The sequence below is a fragment of the Zonotrichia albicollis genome, chromosome 1, assembly GCF_047830755.1.
Source record: "Zonotrichia albicollis isolate bZonAlb1 chromosome 1, bZonAlb1.hap1, whole genome shotgun sequence".
Taxonomy (NCBI): Eukaryota; Metazoa; Chordata; class Aves; order Passeriformes; family Passerellidae; genus Zonotrichia; species Zonotrichia albicollis.
The window spans coordinates 132696583-132724262 of NC_133819.1; the positions used below are offsets into that span (position 1 = coordinate 132696583).

Below are 27680 nucleotides of genomic sequence, written 5' to 3' on the forward strand. Positions count from 1 at the left end.
AAAAAACATGAGAAGATTATCACAAGTGATAAAGTACCACACACACACTATCATGCTGAAGAGAAATAATATCAGTATCACTGTCAAAACTTATTTCATTTCCTAACTGAAATGTATGAAGACTGCCAATAGACTTGACCTCCATTAATTTTTTTTCTTTTGACACAATGAATACAATCCGCGCATTTCTTCTCAAAACTACATGCTAGCAATTCTCCAAACTGAAGGCAGAATATAGTAGGAATACCCCAAATCTGAACAAAAGAGCTTGGATTTTCCAATATTTCATAAAGAAGTGCAAACAAGTTTAAAGGTGTATTTTCTGAATGTTGATCTGCTGACTGTAAACAGAAAGGCTGTCAAACTTCATTACTTTAAAGACAACCTTCTGCACACCTCCCAGTAGATTCCCTGCTCTCCTAAATCACAATAGTAAAGGATTAGACTCCTTTGCTTTTCAAATCAGTCAGATGGGTTATGAGGCAAACTTGAGATAATAAAATAGCTCCCAGTTTGAAGTCAGAAAGACTTAAGCCCAAAATAACCCCAAATAGGTCAGCAGCTTGGTAAGAAGAGGTGGCTGTGAAAAAGAAGTGCTGGTATAAAACACAGAGGCCAGTGCTGTAGTATGGTTCCAGCAGCACTGCAGTTTAAGTGGAAAAAGGAGGTTTATTTGTCCTATCACAAAAAGGCAAAGTGAAGTCCAATCTCCAGCCCTCCACGCCAAGCCTGTGAGTGTAGATTTGGTAGGAAATGCTCAAGACAGGGAAGCAGCATCTCCTGGCTCCTCCCAGGCAAAAATCAAGCTGCTTTAGTCTGCCACTGCTGCCCTTAGCCAGAGAGGGCCAGTGATCAGGGCATCCTCATGGTTGGCTCAGATGGGCTGTAACCTCAGCTCCTCCTCTCCAGGGGCTGGAGATGATCTCAGCTCACTTGTGGAAAAGACATTAGAGATTCTTATGGCTACCCCCACCCCATCCCCAGCCCATCATTGCATCTGTCCATTGAAGCTGGGGAATAAAAAAGCCCTGCTGGGCTTTGGTCTCTCCAGTCTGGGACGTGGCAAAAAAATAAAAATATATGAGCTATGGAGGCAGTTATTTTAAATACAAACAAAGTCTACAGGGGAAAATTTAATTTCCTCATTATCTTAATCTGAAAGTGATAACTATTTATCTACCTGCTATTAAAAACAGAGCTAATCTGACCAAAGAGCAGCAAACAAATCCAGTATCCAGAAGTAAAATGGCTGAGAATATTCTCAATGCATGTTTTTATTAGAAAAAAAATGAAGTTCTGTATTCATTTTACAGAAGTTTTTCAAAGTAAGTTTAACTACTTTGGTTTGCTTCTTAAAAACCCCTGGTTCCTCAGCAAGGTATCATCTTCACAAAATCAGAAGTCTTTCAGATTGCAGCCCAAATATATATTGAAAAGACAGGATAAAATAGCAATTGGGCTAGGAAACTGTTTTATGATCGGTGCAACACATTGAGGGGTAAGTAGGCAATTTTAAATTTTAAATGAAGGAAAACTGTTATACAAATAAAATTGTGCCTCTTTCTTTGTTATCTGAATAAATGACTTATTACATACTATTAAAGAGGCTATCAGAAAAAAAAATCTACAAATTAATTTCCAAATCTCCACAGTGTTTTAGAAAAATGTGTTATTTTTTTTCTCCCTTCTACCTTGCCCTTAACTGAAATAAAATCATAGTTTACCACAAAAGAACATTTTGGTGATCAGCCTCTATATTCTTAGGGTTTATCTCAAACATAAAAGATACTATGGGCATGTGGAATCACAAATGAAATAAAAACACTGATATGGTCAATCTATGACTAAGGATACATCTGCAGCAAGCACAGCAGGACACCTGCTCTATTACACTCACTCTGTGCTGGAGTGGCTGCAATCCTTTCCTTCTCTTGGGTACCACAAACACTTCTGTCATACGAATGTGCAGGGCCTATTGACTCTATATTCTGTTTCTTTTAAATCATCATAAATTGCCCACATTCACAGATAACAGCAGCAAGACCTGAATTTTACGTCCTACATGTCTTGCTCATGCTTGACAGAATTGAGACATTCCCACATAGCAAAACTGAAATGTAACATTTTGTACATGTAGAGACAAATCATAATGGCCCGTCAGATGTAAAGGAAAAAAATAAACCCACTTCATTCTCAATATAGCCAACAAGTCAGGAAGGAAAACTTGAATCATCTTTCTAAAATCAAAATAGAGATCAGTACTATAAACACAAAATTTCCTTCAGTAACTATTTTCCTACTTTATAACCATAAATCCTTACAGATGGGAAGGATCACAAAGATAAAATATTTTCTAAGAAGACAGTGTGTAGATTGCTAACAGGCTTCTTCAATGTCATTTTAAGGCTGACCAGTTTACAAAACCATAAAAAGCATTCCACCTTTGTAAAAACAGATATTTTCCCCGCAAATCAACTCATGGTATCACACACAAGCAAATCAAATAGCTGTTCAGCTTATATGAGGCATACAAGCAAAATGCAAATGGATGTGAGTAGATTAACAGGTGTCAAGGTTTAACCTCAGCTGGCAGCCAAGTCCCTCACAGCTGCTTGCTCACTCCCTCACCAATGGGATAAGGGAGAAAATCAGCGGGATAAAAGCTAAAAAAGTCATGTGTTGAGATAAAGACAATTTAATAAGGAAAGCAAAAGCTGTACACAGAAGCAAAGCAAAACAAGGAAGTAATGCATTCTTAAGACCCTGCCTAAATGGCCTAGAAAAGCCTTGATCTGAGCATAAAGTAGAATAAATTGCACTGCCAATCAAGGGAGGTGATTCTGCCCTCTACTTCCCCTGGGGACATCCCACTGGAGTGCTGCATCCAGCCCTGAAGTCCTCAGCACAGGCAAGACATGGACATGGGTAAGTGGGTCCAGGGGAGGGTCACAAAGATGATCAGATGGATGGAACTTCTCTCCTATGAGGAAAGGCTGAGGCTAGAGAAAGCTCCAGGGAGACCTTAGAGGAGCCTTCCAGTAGGAATCAACAAGATTCCTTCCAAAGGAATCAACAAGAAATGGAGACAGGCTTTTTAGCAGGGCCCGTGACAATAAGGACAAGGAGAAAAGGTTTTAAGCTAAAGGAGGGCAGATTCAGATTAGATCTAAGGAAATGCTTTTTACAGTGAGGGCAGTGAAACACGGTCACAGGTTACCCAGAGAGATTGTAGATGCCCCATCCCTGGAGAAATTCAAGGTCAGATGCAACAGGGCTCTGAGCAACCTGATCAAGTTGAAGCAGTTCCTGCGCATTATAGGGGTGTTGGACTAAATGGCCTTTAATGATGTTTATCAACCCAAACTATTCTCTATGTTCTCTTACTTCCGAAGTCACTAATGTACTTGCTTTAGGACCTACTAGGGAGGTATATACAGATATATCATCCTTAAGCATTGTCTTCTGCTGTGCTGAACATACATGGGCTATGGCCTTTTCTGCATTGTTACCCTGTGGTTTTTAATTTCTTTAAAAGGTATTGATACAAAAATATTTATAAGTATTTATACAAAAAATATCAAGATACATAATGATGTTGCTGGCATTCTTTAAATTCTTATTACACTCCCTACCTTTTTCAAGTTTGGAGCTGATTAGACATAGGGGATTTACTGGGTGTCATTAGACGGGATATTTCTATCGTGCATGCACTTCTCATAAAATACCTGGAATTTCCATTTCTGTCACAGCGTAAAATAAAAATAAAACCAGTACTCCACATTTTGCTAAAGATAAGAACTCATCATCAAAAACAGCAGTATAATCTACTAATACCTGATTTATGTATCCTGTGGTACGGGCAAGGAAGAGAAAAAGCTCTTACTGCTAGCAATCTCTTTCCCTGCCTAATTTCAAATAATGTACATACAGAAATAAACTGTAATCAATAGGATGATAGTAATAACACAGTTAATTGAAGATGTCCAGACTTTTTCCTCTGAAAACCTAGAAGAAATTTCCATTCTAAACCAGAAAATACTTTGGCTTTCACTCTTGTTAGAAACACAGCTCTCTATGGGTTAAACAATTGATCTCAGTACTTGTGCAGAAAAGTGCCTGTGTATTCATTTATTTAATAAGAAATTGTTTTTTTAATTGAGTGGCAAATAATGATTTCACAGAGAAAATCACAGAATCATAGAATGGTTTGGGTTGGAAGGGACATTAGAGATCATTTAGTTCTAATGTCCCTGCCATGATCAGTGACATTTCACTAGGCCAGGTTGTTCACACCTCCATCCAGCCTGGCCTTAAACACTTGCATAGACAGAGCATTTGCAACCTCTCTGTGCAACCTGTTCCAGTGCCTCACCACCCTCACCATCTCACCCAAGGAATTTGGATTCCTTCCAAACATCTAATCTAAACCTCCTCTCTAAGTTTGAAACCATTGCGCCATGCCCTGTCACTACATGCTCTTCTAAATAGACTCTCATCTTTCATGTGTGCTTCCTTCAGGTACTGGAAGGCCACAACAAAGTCATCCCTAAGCCTTCTCTTCTCCAGGATGAGCAATTGCAATTCCCGCAGCCTTTCCTCACAGGAGAGGTCCTTGTAATCATCTTCAAGGCCCTCCTCTGCACTCACCCCAGCAGGTCCACATCCTTCTTATCCTGGGATCCTCAGAGCTGGATGCAGCACAGGTGGGGTCTCACAAGGGGAGACCAGAGAGGCAGAATCCCCTCTCTCACCCTGCTGGCCATGTTGTTTTGGATGCAGCCCAGGACATATTTGGCTTTCTAGGCCATAAGTACACATTGCCAGGTCATGTCCACCCTCTCACCAATCAGAGCCCTCAAGTTCTTCGTAGAGCTTCAAAGTTAAAAGCTTACAAAAACAAGGCAAAGAACAGCTGAAAAAAAACCCTTTTAGTGCTACTTAAACCTTGATTATAACATATTTCTAATTCCCTAGCGAGGCTCAAATTAGACATGGGAAACAGCTTTCAGCTTCGGAAACTGTCTTTCTTTTCTTCCTAAACCAGTCTAATGCAGTGCAATCTCCTTGATTTTTGTCTGTTGATAGCTTCTTTTTGTGGCACTGAGGACAAAGCACTGCAAAAAATAGCACTGGGAAACAAAAAAACCACTGAATGTCAAAACTCTGGAGTAAGGAGAGATGAGGTCTGGAGCAGAAGAGATGAAGCATTGCAGGATGACAGAATATGGTCAGGTCCGTGGCTGGGGAGGGGAAATCAAAGCAGAGTGATGAGCCAAGCCGGATGCTGCAGATCAGCCTCGCCTGGGGCTGTCAGCTTGCTCAGAAACATGTTTTGGGGCTTGAGAGGACACGACTGCCACTAGCACAGACTGTGAGCAGCTGTTTGGACAGGCCTTTCAGAGAGGGCAGCACAGGGGCAAGGCAGTGCCCAAGGTGAGCCAGCCTAGGGAAAGACTGGATTTGCAGAGCACCATCAGCCTTAAGAGCAGTGCAGCAACACACTGAGATTACACAGACAATTTTCTTTTTCTGTTTTTAGGGAGGCTGATGATCTTATGACAGAGGGGCAGATTTACAGAAGAGTGGAGAAGGGAAATGGGAGATGTTTTAGATAGATTTATTTTTAAAAAGCAATGCAATATCCAAGAGGAAATGTCAAGGAAGAAGCTGGGTATCCAAGACTGGAGGGGAAATCTGTGAATGATTTGCAAGTCTAGTAACTAAAAATGACATGGATTAAGCCCTTTGACTGGGGGAGTGATGGAGAGAAGAGGGAAGCCAAGCCCAGAGCCTGGTGTTTATGGGCTGCAAGTCAGGCAACAACAGTGCCAGAGAGAGGGTTTCTCTGTGGACACCTTCCTGCCACCTGGCAGCACAGCTGAGGGGCACTTCAGATGAGAAGTACTGCCAAATGTGCTTCTCTGCACATGAGGTTTTAAACTAAGAACTGTTTCGTGTAGCGTCATGAAGCCATTACAAATCATGTGTACCAAAAAAAAAAAAAAAAAAAAATAAGAGGGGAAAAAGAAAAAAAGGAGAAGAAAAGGAAACAAAAACTTGCCTGTGTAAAAAAGCCAAGTGCAGAGTCAGCAGAGAACTCCTCCACCCCATGCCTTGCTCTGGTCCTGTAAACATGTTCTCTGAGTCCCACAAAAGGAATAAGACACTGTCCAGATTTAAAATACACTTTATTCCTCTTCAGGAACACATTCTTCCTTAAGGGTATATGTGGTCCCACAAAACTGGGGAGCAGAAAATGCAACGTGGGGCCCACTCCCACACTCTATGGGATTACAAATATCAGGCATGGTTTGATCATAATGAGAGGTGGGTCTGAATTCTGCCTCTGCTGTCCTGCTCTTTGGAATAGAAAACAAATCTGTTAGGCTATTCTGAGAGCTGATGAGTCAGAAAATGAAACAGGCACACTTCTGTCTCCATATTGAAAATTTATACCTTAAAAAAAAATGACAGTAAGGACAAGATGCCCCTTATTTCATTTTGGAAGGATTTCAGCATTTCACCACATCAACCATGTTAGAGATGTGAAAAACAAAACCAATAACACACAACAGCTAGCATTGTCAGGTTTTAAAAGATTTTTACAGATAATCAAAGCTACAATTTTTTTCTTTAATTTTCTGGGTAAATTAAATCTTGCAGAGAAGCAGCAGTCCACAAGACAAAGAGCAAAATTGCTATGGAGGGCTATATATCTAAATTTACCATCAGATTAGCAACCTTTTATGTTTGTAGTCACCCTTCTGCTATGTCAAAACAGTATGAAAATTGAAGATTTAAGTACTTGCTAAATATGCACTCAAGCAAATGTTAAAATGAAGGAATAAATGTATTTGTAGTGTAACAGCATATGCAGACATTTCATACCAAGATTTAATAGAATTGAAAATGTGAAGGCCAGAACAAAACACTCAGCCTTGGGAAAGTGAAAAGAATGTAAGAACAAGAAGTTAATATCAGGCATATTTGATTAAAGAAAAAACCCCAGAAACTGTAAAAGTAGTCCTTTAGAAACTGTAAAAGTAGTCATTTAATTATGTTTCACAACATATCTCCTAGACTGCAAATTACACCACTACAAGAAATTCAGAAAAATGTTTAACAAAATAAGCATGTTAAAATTGCATTTATTTGACTTCAATTAAGCTAGCAGAAAAGGAATTACTCTGGTGATCATGTTTTTAATAAAACATATCTTTAGTCCTCATATATTAGCCAGTGAATTTGGACTGGAGAAATGTAGCTTCATACAAAGACTACAGTGAACTGTACAAAAATCTGTCTAATGGTTTTCCAGTTACATTAGTCATGGGTATAATTCAGATGAGAGTTACAATTTCAATTTTAAGTAAGTTTTAAGGGGGGAAAAACTGTCTAATCAACTCCTTATGAGTAATAATAACTCAATCAGTACCTTAAAATTCTTACATGCATTGTTTTAAAAACATTTCTGTAGTTTTCTGTGTCTTTTTTCTAAAAAGCATTAATTTGGTCATGCCAGATCCGTGTCTACATCTACAGGAAAGCTGATTTATGAAGCCTCAGTTAGCTTAATGCTGGCAAATAGACAAAGAAAAGAAATGGCCCCTATCATCTATCACCATACATTTCTCCCTTTTTCATGTTTCATCATCGTCTAGGAATGCAGGAAAGCTGTGTAAAAGGTGTGATGACTGGGATTAGATTTTGTCAACAATCATTCTTCCTTCATCAAGCTACTCTAGCAGCTATCTAGCTCCATCATCATCCTACCCTGGCTGTGAAAGAGGAAAATGTTCCCTGTTCATCTACTGGACTGCTGCTATTCACTGGCTCTGGCAGCTCCCCTTAGCAAGTGTTTTCTTACATGGAAGAACAGGACTCTCAGAAGCACTCTGAGGCACAGTCCAAGCACAGATTTCCTGGTCTGAGGCAGCAGGCAGACATGACTGAACATGAGCTCAGTGCACAACACAACAGCACGCGCAGGGAACTGCTCACTCTGCATCCCAACCCACCACTGTGGTGGTCTTTGGAGCGCAGCCCTTCCTGGAGTCTGCACTGACCACTTCAGTGGAAGCAGGGGTTCAGATAGCATTCACTGGCAACTCCTTACGCTGGCTGCAGTTTGAGCAATTGACGAGAAAGAGGAAAAGTTTGTCATTTGACAAATTCACAGCTCAGCCATTGCCTTCTGAAGATGTCCCCAGACTGAGCAGCAGCTCATGGATGGGTATGCACCTCTGGGCTTGGCAGGGCACCAAGAGTTGGCTAGCAATGAAGCAAGAGACCCAAACACAGCCAGGAAAAGGTAGAAAAAAAGCTCTCTTTCTTGAACAAGGAAAGAGAGCTTGTGGGTAAATGTTGCTGAAAGAAACCTGGGATGTGAACAAAGAACCTGTTGACTGTTTGATTCCTCCTGTGCTAGCAGAGATGGGTCTCTGAAAACAGACTAGACTGTAGCGTCAAGTTACATACACCATCAGTTTCTATTCTCAACAGGGAAAAATTTATTCCAGATGTTTAATTAAAAAAAAGACATAACAATTATAATTTCTGAAGTTTTTCAGAAGAAAGCACTGAAATTCATCTACCAAAATCAACTGGATTTCTAACACCAGTATGCTCCCTACTGCTGTTAAGAGACTTAAAGTACTATGTTTGGAAATCTGACACTGCCATACAACCACTTCCTGAAGATCTTTCTCTATTATTGTTATTATTCAGTTCCTTCAAGCTCCCTTTAGGGATGAAAAGCCCATATTTCCAGCACTAGAGTGTGAGGTGGCTTTGGCAGGGCTGGAGGAGGGCAGAACACCTGCAGCCTCAGCTGGGAAATGCCCCTCAGCCAAGCAGTATGGAAGCACAGCTGGATTAGGAGCAAAGAGGCAGTACTGACTAAAGCTCTGGATCCACTGGACACATATGAGCTGCTTCCCGCTCAAGTACCCAGTGCAGAAGTGACTCCTGAGCAAGAAGAGCTGCAGGCTTGAAATGGTGGGAAAGGAGGACAAATATTTCCTCCACAGAAACTGACAACCAATATCCAAAGGAGGATCAAGTCCTGCAAACTATCCAACCAACAAAAAAATATGGCAGCAAAATAAATTTTGTGTGATTTTTATGGTGATGTTCTATGTGTAGCTGCTTATTTAGTCTTTTATCTCACTTTTTAATCTCTCCTTGTGTGAGAGAGGGACATGAGAAGCTGTGTTTCAAACAACACCAGAGCACTAACTGGGCCAACATGAAAATGCTCAGGCAAATGGCATTGGCCAGCTCCAGAGATGCTCTTCCTTGTACATAAACTAACAAACTAACAAAAGTTTAGAATTATAAATGGAACCTGAAAACAAGTTGGATTTGAGATTTCTAGGCTGTAATTAGCAGCACAGCTGGTGTTCTGTAAAACTAGAAAACTGCAATTTGCTTGAGTGCTGTGTCTCCTACAGCTTCCAAAGGCCCTCATCACACTACATTACAGCTCATCCAACACCCCATGGACTCCCTCAGCCTAATGATGGGAACCTGCTAGCATTTCCTCTCTAAAACACTTCCAGTGTCTTCCCATCATCTCTTAATTACCCCAAATAACGCTCTCAATACTGCCATGGAGATATTTGCAATCCATCACACAGAGTTTGCAGACAGATTAAAAGGAAAGAGACTGGTGATTAGCACAATGCTACATGTGTTCTGGTAACCAGGTGTTTGCCATCTCTAAGAAAAGAATAAAAGTGCCTCTCCTCAGATGGGACCTAAATGCACTTGCCCATCTCTCCTCAGTCACCTATGTGAAGAGTACATAAAAACTTCCTTTTCTAAATATTTTTATGCCTCCATCAAAATCAGTTAAAATAGATCAAAATATTAAAGCCTGCAGAGGACTGGGCAGGGCAGATGCTGTCAGACATTGCAGAAGACAAACTGCACGTTGCACAAGTTTACTGCCATGGACACTCTGCCTGCAAGTGTAGAATAGTAATTTCTTAAGCATCAGAAATCCTCAGCTAATCACAACAGCCTTGGCTTCCCTGAAAGATAGGGAGTTTACCAGTTCAGACCAGTTCACAAACTGCCTCAGTGACTCTAAAAACGTCTTTATTCCCACTGAAAGGACTAAGGAGTAATAACCAACTGAAATGTTCATGTTTCTTCACATAAACAGCTTCTGTGGAAACATTTCCAGTTCTTCCTTTTTTAAGCGCATCAGCCATGAAGCAGCTTGCCACAGATCTTGTCTATCAGTGGCATATGCAAGCTTCAAGAATTTAATTCATGCTTTTCTTTCCTTTTTGCTTCATTACGCTTCATTATAATTGGTGAGAAAAGACCCCTTTGAACACCAATAGTCAGTATGACCATTACTTAGTGAATTTTTCTGAGGTTAGCTATCAGCAAAGCAAGAAGCCATGAGAGTTCAGTTGATACAAAGAACTTGATATGGATGCACTAGGGAAAATGCTTCTTTTTACTCTGGTCAGGAGATGTCTACAGCCAGCATGGCACCAACAGGTGCGCAAGCTGGTACTGAAGTTTAACTATACACTACGGAAGGAGATATTTGAGAGTGAAATTGCAGCTGCACAGAAAACATAGCAAGATTCCCCTTGTTGAAATGTAGCCATTTCAATTTCTAGAAGTTGAAATTTGCTCTGAATTTGCTGCCTGTGCTTCCTCCCTGAGGATGGATAAGAGCGAATGGCACCACCAGCAGGTACCCCCTTCCCATTGTCCCACTGTGGAAGTTGAGCAGAGAGATATTACAGCTATTAGAAGCAAAGTATTCAGACAGACTGAAACTTTCCACTTGTTAGCTCTTCTACTTTCCAGAACTAACTGAATGGTTATAACTTTAAACAGCGTTCAAAAACTACAGCAGATCACAATTGGCCCTATACTTTTAAGGTACTACTCTTCTGAAATGTATACATGGGATTTTACATCAATAAAATACTTTCATTCCACTCTCTGCTAATATAATGCAAAACAGTTTCAGTTTGCTCTGACTTTGATGTAGTTGCCTTTCCCTCAAAAAGAAACAATATTCATGTGAAGCCAAAATGGAAATGGAAAAAAAAATGCTACCAAATATTTGAAGTTTTGAAGGCTATGTAAAACTACTTCAGATTGTTCTGGACTGGCAAACGTCCTTGTAGGGAGCGTGTAACTATTATGGTGTCTGAAAAGCTAGAAAACCCAAAAGTAAAACAAAACGAAAAGAAAGAAATATACCAATATAGCACAAAAATTGTCACTTCAATTAAAAAAAACCCAAAAAACTAACACTGAAGATTCAGGAAATATGAGGAAGTATAAAGATCAATACATTAAGTAACTGATTTACTTAGAAATAAAAGCAAGAACTTATAAAAAATTTACTTGAGGCAAGAAAACAAACTGTATTGCTTAAAATAAAATCTTACCATCTTGAACCATAATTTTAATGATTTTTCAATTAATTTCATGTATTTGGTCTTAAGCCAATAGCTATTAAATGATTTTGGGAGGAGGCTATGTTTAAAGTATGGAAGTGCATTAAATGAAATTTTCAGAAACCAAATTAACAGGCATAATTTGTGTCTTGTCCATAAGCCATGTCCATGAGTAACAGTGATATCATGATGAAATGCTATTAGACCATCATTGGTCTAATAGCTTTAATAGTGCAATAGTATTTTGCTTTCATTAACCCAAAGGACCATGGCAGAAGTACTAGTGTTATTTCTTACTGCACAATATAAATTAATATTCTAGAAATCATATTTCAGAATGTTAATTTCAGATTGAGGATCATATCACCACAGCTGTAAGATCAGTTATACTCTGGTAAATGCTGACACAGTTTTATGGCTACATAATGCACCATGGCTTTAAGACTCCCTGGACACAGTAAAAAATTTCTACACATGCATAGAGTCAACTGAGTTGTCTTATCTTCATTTCAAATGTATTTGGTGAACTAGTATGAGACTAAATTTATCAGCGTCCAAAGGAATATCAAACAAAGTCTTCACAGTGCAAAACACAATGCTCATTCAAAACACAATCTATGGAATTTATTTTAAATAGAAATCAATAATTTGTTTCTCACACAATCTTCACATATTTTTATTTTGCTCTCCTCTTTTTGTTCTTTTTTTTTCTTTGTTTTTATCAGATTTTGAATGCATAAAGATATTAAATCTGGATTAACCAATCTACTATGGAGGCCAGTTTGTGAAAGGCCCCTTGGTGACCCACAGCTGTGAAGACCCAGAAGGTCTCTCCAGCCTTGTGCTCCTGCAGAACACTGGTACAAAGAGAAGGGCAGAACTCAACAGTCGGCCACAATAGTCCCCATCAGCAAAGGCTGCAGCATTTCCCAGCTGAGAGAACAGCATTTCACCACAGGTTGCACAGCAAACACACAGGCTGCTACCAAAGGAAATCAAATATTTAAACAGAAGAAAGTGATGCATTTCAGTCACGCGTGAACGGAAACCCAGTGAATAAAAATTATACAATGCCACCATGAACTTGCCCTTAAGAAACACACAACAGTTTATTTTGAATAGTATAGAATACCCAACACAGCAGAATAACTTTCTTGTCCTTGAAAGTGGAAGAAACACAGGCAATTTTTCCAAGCATCATAAAAAAAAAAATTAAAAAACACTGAAAGAAGGAGTACACTTAGATTCTTTCTGGAAGAATCCTATTTAGTTTGCTTTTAAAAGACCAAAAAATTTTAACAGGCACACTTTGTTTTGGTTATAGATTGATAATCCAATCATTCCAAAGCTGGGAATTTGAGAGATCAGAGGTTCAAACAATGCAAAATAAAGGAATAGGAACTCACAGGGATGTCTGATGTTCAGGACTGCAGTATGCAAGCAGTTAATCACATAACAGAGCTTGTCTACAAAGAGCTCTTCAAGAAAGACTGAGACTGTTGAAGTGCACAAATCCTTCCACTGGGAAGCAGGGAAAGATAGTTTATTGTTTAAAGGCTGCAAGGGCAGGAGCAGCAGCTGATTTTAGTTTCTAATGAATACAGTGGGCATTCCTCTTGACCACGGGTTACATTTGTGGAAAAAGGGAATAAGGAGGAAAAAGAGGTTCCATCTGATGAAGGCGGAAAAGTTACTTGATATCAACTCAACAATCTAAAAAGTCTGTTTTGAACTAGCTTTTCTACACTAGTTTTAGTATAGTGACAAAATTAATATTTGTGCTCAGAGACATAGATAAAATAGAAAATCCAGTTTAGATATCATACAAAATGTCCTGGAAATGTAATGCATTAAAAATATTTTAAAATTAAAGATTTACCCAGATCCTTAATGAGTGATAATGCCTCCCATGATATAAATGCTCCACCACCATCATCCATAGCTCCCTGCCCAACGTCCCAGCTGTCCAGATGTCCACTGACCAATACAACCTAAAAAAGTAGTTAAGAAAAGACATGAAAACACTGAATCAGAAAATCCTGTTTAGCACTTAAGCATTTTAATGATCTTGTAACAAAGTTGACATTTTCGTTTAGAACAGGAGGAAAGAAATATTTCAAATAAAATTAAACATTGTTCTCTAGTTGCTGAATATTAATCTGGGATTCTACTACTTTAAACCACTGTCTAAGGGAAACTAGATAAGCTGTGAGAAATGTTTAAATGAAAGGTTTTATCTCATACATTACGAAAGTGCATACTTTCCCGTGATGCAGGACTGCTACACTGCTGACTTGTGAAATTTTCTTTCATAGTCCATCCGCTTAGGCCCTTAGGCATGAAATTTGATTAATCCTATTTTTGGGTGCATAAGGAAAAAAATATGAACTTAGACTGAAGCATTCCCAGAGGTTTTTTATTTTATTATATACCTATGGTACTTGTCACAGAGGACCTCTAATTTATTACCGGATCCCCTATGTGCTACAACAATGACAAGATATTTTATAGTTTATTAGTCATGAGGATACTTTAAAACATGGTAGCAAGTCCCAGATGGGTGTTCTGCAAAGAAGGTTTTGTGACTACAGTAGAGAATAGTAGTATGGGCATCTCCAGAAACATCTACTTGCAGATCTGAACCCTTCAAATGTTGACAAGTAGCATCGGACAAATACCACAAGTGTGACAGTTCCCCAGCTGGGCCTTGAGCTGAAGGGCTGATGGATCTATGATTACAATGGAAAGATCAAGGAGGGATAAAAACTGAGCCAAGCAGGCAATGTGGTAAAATGGTACAACAGCACAAAACCAAGAGCAGGATGTGTTCAACCTATGACAACTCAGCAGTAAGGAAAAACTGAAGGAGACCCTGGAGCATCCACCTGTGTTCTGCTCAGAACTGGCCGCACACAAAGGGATGCTTCCCACTCTCTGGTTAGCTGATGTGGAGCAAGTCTCAGAGTTGTGGGATCCAGAAAAATATAAAAAATATTAATTCTTTCTTCCACCTTCTTCTCCCTAAGGGATGAGGATCTCCTGGCATATTATCACATCTACCATTCATCACTGGACAACGAGTCTAGCACTGTAAATGAGAACATAATGCATTTTCCTGTAGTAACTCCTGGAGGGCAGGAGTCTATGCTGCAAAGTATGCAGTAAACATTGCAAGGAAGTAACTTGGAGCCCAAACATGTAAATCTCTATTTTCTTCTTCATGTCAGATAAATCTAAGTATGTTTTCACTGGTTATTAAAATTAATGAACCATCATGGCAAGATAAAAGGTATCAGGTACTCATCATACATCAGTGTTTTTTCATCTAACCAAGAATAAACTCAGGTAACATAACTGAAATACCCATAGTATTAAACAAAAGTCATGAAAAGGTAATAATCATACCCACTGAACTGCCATGGGTCTACCAGAATGCACCAAACCCCTTTAAATTTAGAAAATAGAGTGTGAGATCTTTATAAATGTGTGTGTTACAAGAAACAGAACAGTCATGCCTTAGAAGCAGAAAAAGCTTTTGATCAAAATCTGAAGAACAGCTTACTCTTTCCTTCTCATGCGTCAACTCCCTTTTCTGGTTATCCAGCCTTAACATGTGTTTGCTTTCCAGCACAGACTCATTTTCTTGGTAGAAAATAGACATGCTGCAATCTTTATTCCAAAACATCCCCTCCTTCAAAAGTGCTTAAACTGGGATGGATGGCCCCTCTGTAAAAGCCTCAGAATTTCTCAGGGGTATTCCTGTGATTTTGTGATTTAATGTCATGACCTTCAAAGGGCCAACACAAAAGATTGCAAACAGCACATTTTCCAGGGACACTGCCCTGCAGTAGAAGTACTTAATAGCAACATAGCTTGAAACCAGATCATCTGAGAAAAGCAATACCAGCTTTGGAGGTAATGTTCCTGAAATGAGAGCAGAGAAGAGAAAGGCTCACTGTGACTGTTCTTTTTGCTTCCTTCTAAGGGAGGACTGTGCACATGTTCACACTTGCTGGTAGTGAGGCCAATGCATGAAGGAATTCTGCTCTGTGTTCTGTTCATTCCTGAACATGCAGCCCCATGCAACCTGCCTATGCAGGGGAGAGCTCCAACACCACCACACTTTGCAGCCAACTGATGCAGATTCAATACAGTCCACTCAATGAGGAATCCACAAATAATACTATTTTTTTAAAAAGAACAGAAAAGGCTCTGAGTGAAAACACGATTGTCTGTGGTATAAAGGACGTCTATTCCACAGCTTCAAAACCACCATGCGGTTTCTTTGTTCTTAAAGCAAAAATTAGTTTTAAGAAAATAAGTATTTTGTCTCCTGGGAAACAGAGCTTCAAGATTAAGTGAATTATTTAGAACAAGTTTGTAAACTCATTGAGAAACAACCATGTTTACAATAGGATGCCTTTTCTTTAGCAGTGAAAAAATACATCACTAACACTGTTCCCTGGGAGCAATCTCAATAGTGTCTGAGTGGGAATTGCTCCTCATTTCTGTGGAACAACACATATTGCAACAGCAGGAAATTCTGAATCAGAAGAAGGTGGTGTAATCTCATTTGGGGTTACAGACTCCAATTGTAAAGCTTCTTCACCAACTCCAGAACATTACACCAAAACAGATCAAGGTTCAAGTGGATTGAGAAAGTCACTTAATTTTATGGATGAACTTCAACTTAAATTTACTGAAGCTGTTGCCAAGAGCAATTACATAAATACAACCATTGTACCTCTATGTGAAAGTTTCTTCAAAACAGTTGTTTTTTTCAAACTATGATGTTTTTGTAGCAGCTGCTGAAATGAAAGTTTCACTGATCATGCTGATAGCCATAGACATTCTTAAAATAAGACACAGTTATAAAATAACAAAACCCACTGTGTTTATCTTGGTCTTTAAGTAGATGGAATGTGTCTCAGCAATGAATGGAAATATTTCTGAAATTCAGTCTAAATCACTATATTCTTTAAAGTAATATAATAAAATAATAGCATTATAATACTCTGTATAGGTGGGCTAATAACAAAGACAGTTAAAGCTATCAAGGACATATGATTATTGCATTTTCCACACTGCTTTCAAAGCTGTTATTTGATTCTCAGCTCCAAATCTACACAGACATTAATAATTTATACAAAACAACCCTATAGAAACACCAGAAGAACACAAGCATGGCAAAGCAATGCTTGTAGGTATCTGTAAGTATAAGTATTTGTTTTAAATATGCAGAGAAACCACAAGTAACTGTACAGGACAGTACATATTTGCCAAATTCACTAAAAATAAATATGGAGTAAGACAGCTTGCATGCAACATGACAAGATTAATCTTTCTTAGTCTATTTCCTTCTGCATCAGCATGATGTTTCCTATAGTCTGCCTTTAGGTCATGTGCAGCATTTCAATCAAGCATATTGAAATATTTTGAAAACAAATTAATATTCTAAACACAAGAAAATTAGGAAGAGTGTCATGGTTTGACCAGGAAGAAGTTGGGAATTTTGGGAAGCTGTGGTCAAACCAATGAAGGTTTTGGGTTTGAGACTGGCGTCTGGTGTAGCCAGTGGGGTTTGGACACACCTCCGAGAATACACAGGGGTTAAAAGCAGGGCACTGCCCTGGCACTTCCTCTTTGGACCTCGTAGGACGAGGAGTTCAGATCTCTCCCCCGTCCGGCCCGCTGCTGCTGGGCGGGGGAGGGGCCAGCCATGCGGTAAGGCCTGGACAGAGATGGTGTTGAGGGGGCTCCAAGGATGGAAGGGTGGGGGAGCCCCAAGAGACATCGAGCCCTCGAGCAGCCAGCCCCCCCTCCCCCCCCAGGAGAGCAGCCAGCGAGAAGGGGGAGGAAGACTGCCCGGCCGCAGCGGCAGCGTGTGGGCAGCATGCGTGGGAGCCGTTCCGGGACCGACAGACAGAGACTGAAAACTTTTAACCCTTTCTTACATGATTGGGGCCTTGCGAAAATGCTAATCCTCCTCGAAGCTGAATAAGAAGGGAGATGAGAGATGATATGAGATAAGAACTTTGGCCCGGAGTTTGTGGAGATGATTGGATGGGGAGAGATGATTTGGAGTGGCCTTTTGGCTGGACGTTTTCTTGTAGCCATGGACTCAGTTGTTCCTGTGACACAGACTGCATTTAGGGGGAGGCAGTGCCTCAAAACCAGGAGGGTTCATTTGTGAGGACCCCCCGGCCCCAGGGGGTTGGAAATATATGGGGGGGACAGTTGTCCCAAAAGCAGAGACTGTGCCTTTTTGGAGTGAGACAAGGCATCCTTGAAAGACCACCCTAAAAGCAGCTCTGATCCATGTCTCAGTGGTGAGAGCACTGAGCATGGAAGGAACATGTCACAAGCGGCAAATGGACTTTCCGGGCGGTGCCAAAGTGACAAGGAAGCATCCGGGATTTCAGTGTGTTTCCAGAAGCCTATGGAACAAGAAGGACTCCGTTCCTCTTCATGAACTGCAATTTGAGTATACTAAAGTGTCGTGCCGGGCTGGGCAGTTGGTATTTTTGAGAGAATGTATTGGATTGGGAAAGTCAGGGAGTGGGGAGGAGGAAAAGTGGTTTTTGTAAGGTTTTCAATTTTTTTTTCTTTTCCTTATAGTCTTTCCTATTTTTTCCCTGTAGTTTTAGGTAATAAAGTGTTATTTATGTTTAAGTTGGAGCCTGTTTTGCTTATTCCTGGTCACATCTCACAGCAGACACCAGGGTGAGGCATTTTCATGGGGGCACTGGCTCTGTGCCAGGCTCAAACCATGACAAAGAGGAACCACACATTCACATACATGTGCATATGCCATCCTTTTCTAAGCAGGATCGTTTATGCCACTAAAAAATAATCTCCCATCCCATATGTAGTCACACAGGCCAATTGCATTTGTCATGCAAAAACTTCATAAAATGCAGGTGAACTACCTTGTGCTTGATTAAAAAGAATATTAAGAAATGTCTATCCTAGTTTTAGTTAAAGAAAAGACTTCTTTCTATGCAACCTTAGAGATCATAAATATGAAACATTAGGAAAGAACTACAAGCAATATTTTCAATCACTTCATTTAATCTAGAATAACATTTGTATTAAGTTTTGAAAACCACCATGCAGAGTTATTTCATGTCCCTGAGAGAGATGTGTATCAGGTAATGCAAGAGTAATGGAAGAATAATGATTCTTCATCTTTGCCCTTCATGGATGAAGAAGACATCATGGGTGGAGGTTTGGGTTCACAGAATAGGATCTTTATTGAATGAATCTGCCCATCAACACATTTCACATAGAAAAGCACAGCAATAACTTTTAATATTCAAAACACTGAAAAGTACTTTTCTTTACATCTTCCTTCAGCAGACAGTGAAGATAAGGAGCACCTTAACTTGCAAGAGGACAGCAAACTTATACAAGCACCACATACACAAAGAATCACATAACCACAGAATCACGGGATCACAGAACCAGTAAGTTTGGAAAAGACCTTTGAGATCATCAAGTCCAACCTATGACCAAATTCCACCATGTCAACTAGACTATGGCACTAAATGCCACATCCAGTCTTTTCTTAGGCATCTCCAGGGACAGTGACTCCACCACCTCCCTGGAGAAGCCCATTCCAATGTCCAATCACTCCTTCTGTGAAGAAATTCTTCCTAACGTCCAACTTAAATATCCCCCTGTGCAGCTTAAGACTGTGCTATCTTCTTCTTGCTGGTTGCCTGGAAGAAGAGACAAAACCTTACCTGCCTACACCCTCCTTTTAGGCAGCTGCAGAGAATAAGGTCTCCCTTGAGCCTCCTTTTCTTCAGGCTAAACAACCTCAGGTCGCACAGCCACTTGTCATGGGACTTGTTCTCTAGACCCTTCACCAGCCTTGCTGCTCTTCTCTGGACATACTCCAGCCCCTCAACATCCTTCCTAAATTGAGGGGCCCAGAACTGGCCACAGCACTCGAGGTGTGGCCTCACCAGTGCCCAGTACAGTGGAAGAATGACGTCCCAGGTCCTGCTGGCCACGCATTCCTGACACAGGCCAGGATGCCCTTGGCTGCCTTGGCCACCTGGGCACACACTGGCTCATGTTCAGCTGTTGTCAATCAGCACCCCCAGGTCCCTTCCTGCCTGGCCCCTATCCAGGCACTCCATCCCCAGCCAGTAGTGCTGCAATGGAGTATGACCAAGAGCTAAGCAGGATATTAGAACCAGATCAAGCGGCCTTAGTCACGACACATCCAAATCCCAAGCATCTGTATGCCAAAACACCAAGCTTAAACAGTGAAGTCCTCTAGACTGTAATTCGGGTTCTTTTCAACTCTTCATGTACATTTTCAGTTAAATAATGCTAGAAGTTAGTTGTTTCCTCAGGCAACAAACTAAATTTAAGCCCATCATGCTTAACTTGCTTTCAAGGTTTACAGTGTTCCCCTCCAGTTCACAATTACCTGGAAACCCATTAAAAATATTTCTATTCAAATTTTTGTGGTTCACTTTCTCTAGTTTTCTTCCAAGTAAGTCCATCTGAAATTCTAAGTACCAAAACAAGGTCTTACATTATTTAACTGGATATTTTCCTTGCATGAACCCCCTGCCAGTGCAGGGGTATTTCTGCAATACTTACCTTAAATGTATAAGCAGCATATAAAGTTGATTTGTGTTTGGACCAAAATCAGAGGAAAACAGAAGTCAGATAAAAATTAGGATCCCAAATTTAATCCAATTTAAAAATTGCCTATAATTTCTCTCCTTCCCCACATACTCATTACTCATTTTTATTCTCACAAACACTCCCTCACTTCACAATTTTCTATTCTCTCTAGTCCAAATTAAATTTATGGCACTAAATAAACTATGACTAAAACACTCTTAATCCCAGCTTCTCTGGACAGAGGAACCCAGCACCAAATTCAGGCCTGTGTTCCTAAGCATAAGGGAATACATTTTTAGTAATTTACACATTTGGATAGCATTACAGCTATGAACAGCCAGATGGCTTCAGTTTATGAGGACTGTGCTAACAGCATGAGAATAAAGGAAAAAAGAAAGGCAGCATATCATGTACCTAAGTAGTAGGCATCTAAAACAGCTGGCATGACTAAATTTAAGTCCATCATGCTTAACTTGCTTTCAAAACTATGACTAAATAAAGTCTTCATATACACAGATTTACAAATATAAAGTAGTAAATATGGCATGGCAATTTTAGGATGCATTAGTATCATCCACAGTAGTAGCTTCCAAATATATTTGGGAAAATGGCAACACCAAGCAATAGCATTTCTGCTCCCTACCCACATAGCAAAGCTGGCACCAGTTTTCACAGCATCCTTCCTTAAAGCACTTCTTAATCTGCAGACTGTATTTCCTTTCCCCCTTCTTATGGGGGCCTTTTTTGCCTTGACTCATTCTCTTCCTACTCCACCTCAAACCTTTCTCTCTTCAAGTCGCACAGCAAAACAAATGCAACTCTTCCTACTTGATATTTTGTGTCCAGGCAGAACTTCATTCCTGTATGCAAACCAACATTCCTCAAGTTTTAAAATATTTATAATAGTTATTTAATTTGTATTATGCAGCAAGATTCTGTATATCAGTCCCTTGGCTTTTCCACCAAAGGCCTTCCGAAACCTAAACAATCTGAATTTGTAATCCTGTGTGCTGTAGCACCACACTGACTGCAGCAAACACATCACACATCATCTTCCATTCTGGAATCTAACCCAGCTCTTCCAAGAGCAGGATAAATACTTGACCAAAATTTCTCAAGCACTGCATTACAAAGATAACCATTTAAACAGTTCTTGCTGGGACACTGTGTTTTGTATACACTATCATTATTCAAGCTCAGCATTTCAACCTTTGAGGAAGACAGGATTTTAATATAAACTCTCCTGTATTTTAAGATGTGCGGGGCATTGCTACAAGAAGAAAAATACTTTGTCCAGTAATGCTTAAACACAAGCCTACTCTACTGTGTGTAATTTTATCAACTTCAACAGCTAAATTCAAGCATGGAGGTGTATCAGAGATATTCAGTTGTAAAAAGAATTACTTGATTAAAACTCTTTATGACAGTCTACTCTGGCCATCCCCCAAATATTTGTTTTGGGCTACAAAGATTTGTGTGTGTTTGTACTTGCCTTTAAGAAAACACTAACTGCCCCCAGTTAAACTGCAATTAGATTAAATCATGCCCTACATGTAAATCAGGAACATCACCACATTTAGTGGATTTCATTTTGTATATATAAGGATATTTCAGAAAATTAGTTTTAGCTTTGGTGTCCAAATAATATGACTTCACTATACAGCTCCTTTTATTAGATTTTACACACATTAGGAATGGTTTTTAAATAATCAGTTTAGCTGTCTCAACTAATTTACCGTCCTAAAGATATAGTGAAGTTCAGAAGGAAAAAAAAAAAGATTAAAACAACAACTATCTTTTCTACTTAATATGCAGTGTATTAAGTCTTAACTTCCAGGCTTCTGGTTAAATGACAGATCTGCACATAAAACAGAAGTGACTCAGTCACACAAGAATCCAACCCTATTATTGCTAAAAATCTGATTAACCTTCAAAGAGCCCCTGTGTCACAACATACAGTAAACTCTACAAAGCTGAATCTCTACTTTGTAGAAGTGATTGGAACTAAAGTGTTCTTGGAAAGTACTGCAATCAAACCTCCCTGTTTAAAGTAAATCTCAAAACCACTTAGTAGTTAATAACTAGTAGTAGTAAATGAGCTGGTATCATTTATAGCATGTATGACAGTGAAGGAGAAAATTAGTCTGAAAAGAAATTATTACTGATAAGAGAACTGTATAAAGGTAACAAGACATAGAAACTATATGAGCTTCAAAAGATAACCAAGTATTGAAATGACTACCGTTTTCAGATTAAATGTTGGATTTTAAGACTTAGAATTTCCATATTTAAGTCCTCCAGCGCCTTTTATTTCCTATTCCTGAGCTGTGACATTTCAGAAATAATACCACTCTTCATAATACTCTATTTTGAAAATAAGGATATAAAATTACATATTTCAACCCACTTCTAGAGGTCTTAAGAGGAAAAATTGTAACAGTAACTACTTCTAAACAAAATCAGGTATCACTGAAATATCATTTACCCTTGCATAAAGAAGATGTTGTATCTGCTTTTTGATAGTTCAAAGATCAGCAAAGAATCTCTGCAATACCCCTGTAGGAAAGCTCAAATGGCATCTGAGTTGATGTGAAGAGAGAAGCTCTCTTTTTTCTACACTTATCAAAGGAAGACTTCTCATACATATATAGTAGATAATTTTTATAATCTAGAGTATATATTTTTATATTTTTCACTTCAGGGATATAAAGGATTCCACATTATTACAGATCTAGCAATGTCCCCACATGTTCTATCTCTGAAATTCCTTTTTTCAGATATCATAACTAATCTCAGCTAAAATAAACACTAATATCCAGTACTACTTCTTTTGCTGAAGCATTTACAAAGCCTGCTTGTACGCAGTGATACTAGGCATTACTAGCAAGCTTCCCTTTTCAAAACTGTAAAAACAGTAGATTTTTCTCCAAAACAAATTACAAATATTGTTTCCTCTCAAGAACACTAGATGATCCCTAATAAGTCAGAACCTTGCCTCACTAGCACTGCTTTAGAGCATTGTGATGACCTGAAATGTCCTGAAAGCCATCCTGAGTAGCTACCCCTTTAACTGCCCTCAAGAAAATAGACTTTACAAATCCCCCAAGAAGAATGCTGATGGAAGCAAGTCAAAACAACCCTTACATGGCTGTAGGAACAGCAGAGCACTGTAAGAGAGGAGGCTTAAAAACTAACACTTATGTCCCTGTGCAGACAGCAGGCCTGGGAGAAAACTTGAGGTTGGAAGGGACTTCTGACTGTGCATTGATTTCCATATCCTGCTCACAGCAGGATCAACTTGTATCTGATCACTTAAGAGTTTTGTCCAGTCAAGTACTGAAATTTCTCACATTAAAGATGTTATAACTTCTCTGGAAAACTGTTTCAGTGTTTACCCTTAGAAAAATGTTTTTTCTAATACCCATTATCACACAAACCTTTTTAAAAAATGTGCCCTGCTGGGCTATCACTGCAGCATGCAAAAGTCAAACTGGATTTTAAACACTGTCAGCTGACAAGCCTGCCTTGTGAGCCACACCTCCAGATGCTTTTATTATTCATCACCACCAACTGAACACAATGAAATTTTTGCATCTTACCACCCCGTGGTACATACTACAAGGAGTACTGATAATGTAATCCATTCTCCCAGAAATGTCCCACTTCTACAGTCACAATGACCTATCAGAACTAGCAATGCCATTTGTCCTTGTTTTTTTATAGTGGATAGTGGCTCCAGGTCTTTCTGCTGTGATAACTAAGATTTCTTTCTCTCACAGTTCACAGGCCTGTGCTGACAGCCTGTGACAGAGGCTTTTCTGATCTTTCCCTCTTACTCCACAAATCCTCCCATAGGTTAGGCTCTTGCCATTGCCTCCATGCCCAAGGGACTTCATTGTCTAGTATGCTAAGACACTCAATAAGTCTTTTATTTGATTACTATAACTCTTTTTTACTTTTATGGCTTATCCTACATTCCTGGCACCTGCACAAGGTTTCTCAGAATTTTGCCAAGATTATCCTCTTATTAGTTACAGGGTTTTTTCTAAGATTCTCATTATTCATTACTGATTTTTTTTAATCTGCATGTAACATTTTCTCTTTCCCATACACGTTGCTTCCAAAGTGTACAATAGATGTCTCAATGCAGCACTAACTTCAGGCATTCCCAGAACCTGCAGGAACGCACCATGGAATAAATCCAGAGGGAGATGCTCTGCTAGACCTGGTAATTACAAACAAGGAAGAACTGATTGAGAATGCAGTGAAGGTCTGCAGTAAACATAAGATGGTGGGGCTCAGGATCCTGAAAAGAAGGAGTAAGGCAAATGGCAGGATGTGAGCTCTGGTCTAGGGGAAAGTAGTGTTTAGCCTGTTCAAGGACCCATTTGTACGAATCCTATGGGAGACAGAGCTGGAGAGAAAAAAAGAGTCCAGTAGAGCTGGCTGTGTTTCAAGCATCATGCTGGGGACCAGCTGGAAAGCAGCTTGGCAGAGGAAGGAGCTCAGGGTCCTGGTGGACAGCTAATTGACCATGAGCCAGCAGTGTGCCTGTGCCATAAACAAGGCCAATGGCACCCAAGCTGCATCAGGCAGAGTCCTGCCGGCAGGTTAAGGAGGGTGATCCTTCTCTGTCACTCAGCACTGGAGAGACACAGCTTACACATTTTTGGGACACATCTGTGTGCTGTGTCCAACTTGGAGCTCCCCAGAACAAGAACAACATGACTACACTGGACCACAGGTGTGATGGAGGTGTCACCGAAACTGCAGGAAAAACAAAAACTCTCCATCAATATCTTTTCAGTGTTAGAGAATAAAGGCATTACTTTATTCTCACCAGGATGTTGTTCTGACCAGGATGCAAAACAGAAATAATTTCATCCACGCATGCCCGGGTTGTGCAGTGAAAATAATTCCATCACACATGGTTCTTTACTAGATTTTTCACACATTTACACAAACAAACCCAAAGCAATTCTTTGGTTCAATGTTCATAGGTCCCAAATTACACAATTCTTAATATTTGGGTTCCTATTGATCACTTCACCTTTGATGATAATTTGGTCCTCATTCTTTGCCTCCTTTATTAATTTTTTTTCCAGACCAAGTGGGTCCAACACACCAGGAGATGATGTTCAAGGGAAATCTTTGTTAATGGTCATTTGTTTCTTCTGCATCTTCTGGCAACTCCCAGTCCATTGAGGTGTTTGGCTCACCAGGCCTCACCCAGGGAAGAGAGTCTTTTGAATAGAAACTTCAATACCCTTCTCCCTGTGCAAAGAAGAACAAACCCCTGACTAAAGTTAGTTTAAAAAAATAAATAAAAATTGGATAACTTCTAGCAAAGGCAACAGAGAGCTGGAATTGGAGAAGAAAAGGCTTCAGGATCTCATCAAAGTGTACAAATTCTTGGTGGCATATGTAAACAAGGGCGTGACAGACCTTCACGTCTGTAAGTCAGCAGTGCCCACTTACAGAACAGGAGGCACCACGCAGAAACCGAAATAGAAGAAATTCCACTTAAAAAAAAAGCTTTTTTGCTACAAGGGCTGTAGAACATTGAAACTTCTGTCCAGAAAGTCTGTGGGGTCTCTGTCCTTGAAGATATTCAAGACCCAAGCCTACACAACCAGCTCTAGTTGACATGGCTTTAAGCACAGGGTCAGGATATGTGATCTCCTGAGGTCACCTTTTGTAATTATGACACTGATTCCAGACAGACTAATTCACATTTTCTTCTGGATCTATATATAATCCCCATTTCTTTTGCACAGAAAATTTTGTTACAGATACAAAAAGCAGAATACAACTTGGAAATCAGTTCTATCAAAGCCCAGTATGTCCTTCAAGATCCAGATGGATACAGTAAAACTGTAATCTTCAATACAGTATTTCACTACCACAAGATAAAAGACCTCTTTTCTACTTAGGATAGTCAAAATCATGGTAAAAATTAAAGTTGGTGTGAAATCCATTTTATTAAATAATTTGCAATTCATTTCTAAAAGTTTTATGAACTGATGAATGAATCCACAGAAACAGAACATTACTTGGCTTGCAACATGAAAGAAAATATCTTACACTGACCATAAAAATAATTACTTTATATAGTGTATGAAACATGTCTTCAAGATATCAACATAAATTTCAAATTACAAGTCTTCTTTCACCAATGGTAGACCTTTCAGTTTCTTTTTGTTCCTGATCATTAAAACAGCACTTCTACTGAGGCTTAATTGTGTACTTAAAAATAATTCTTTCTCATTTCTACATTCATATTAGTTCATTATATTGTATTGATGTCTTTGTCAGTAAAATGGGACTAAGCAACTCTTTATTATGTAGGAATAGAGTGAAGATTAACATTTATTCTTCTATTTATGACAGCTTCCATGGAAAATACTAACAAATAGAGACTTGAAACCCCTGTCTTATTTAGAAATTATTGGAACTGTATGCATTCACACAAGCAAGAAATCAGTCCACAATTTCTAGTACCTACCAAAGTCACATTCACAAAGACACAGCAAAGTACTTGCAACTAACACTGGCAGATTTCTCTACTCAATTCTACTCATGTATCTCAAAAAACCAGAGTTTTGATACAAAGCAATAGCACACCCTACATGTTTATCTGACCCTAATTTCTTTGTTTATATACTCTTGTGAAACTTAAAGTATGTTTGACACAAGTTTTCACCAAGATAGGGAAGAGGCTGATTTTCAAACTCAAACAATGTCTGCAAAAGACCAGATGAGACAACTGTTGTCAGGATGATTTCCAGGGTGGAATTTCTGCTCTAAGTTAAAAGAGTTTTGCTTTATTGGAAGCAGTAACCCAGAGGTTCTGGAATGCATTTAGAGCACAGGGGACTTTGGTAAACCTGGTGCAAAGTACACATGTGGCAAAGCAGGAAAAAAGAGTGACAATATGCACTCCAAGATGTTTGGCCTACTCCAAGGCTGAAAGACAGTTCAAGTGCGTGAGTTGCCTGGGCTCTGTATGTCTGCTGCCTGTTACCATCTTTTAAAGCATGCACAGATGTGTCCAGAGAAGGGCAACAGAGCTGCTGAAGGGTCTAGAGCACAAGTCTTATGAGGAGCAGCTGGGGGAACCAGGGTAGTTCAGCCTGGAGAAAAGGCAGCTTGGGGGGAACATTATGGCTCTCTACAACTACCCAAAAGGAAGTTGTAGCCAGGTGAAGGTTGGCCTCCTCTCCCAAGCAGTAGTGATAGGACAAGAAAAACAGCCTCACCTTGTGCCAGGGGAGGTTCAGATTGGACAGTAAGAAAATTTTATTCACCAAAAGGGTTGTCAAGTACTGAAACAGACTGCCCAGGGAACTGGTGGAATCAGCATCCATGGAGGTATTTAAAGGGATGTAGATGTGATGCCTAGGGACATGGTTCAGTGGTGGACTTGGCAGTACCAAGTTAACAGTTGGACTCCAAGATCTCAAAAGTTTTTCCAACCTAAATGATTCTATGACTTGATAATTCTATGCCAGACACAAACCAATGCTTTCCCAACTCAGAATAGAAAGCAGATGGATAACTCAGAGACTTGCAGAAATGTGAAAAACAAGTCAATTGCAT

At 39.5% G+C, this 27680-nt stretch overlaps 1 protein-coding gene across 2 annotated transcripts in view; it reads right to left on the reverse strand.

Moving 5' to 3' along the window:
• Window positions 1-27680, reverse strand: part of CPQ (carboxypeptidase Q) — a 148523-nt gene that overhangs the window by 40264 nt on the left and 80579 nt on the right. For both annotated transcript variants that reach the window (XR_012583124.1, XM_005479483.4), the window contains exon 5: window positions 13315-13426. Coding sequence is in view for 1 of the 2 variants with exons in the window: in XM_005479483.4 (XP_005479540.2) it covers window positions 13315-13426 (112 nt within the window). In the remaining variant the exon portion in view is untranslated. The remainder of the gene's footprint in view (window positions 1-13314; window positions 13427-27680) is intronic.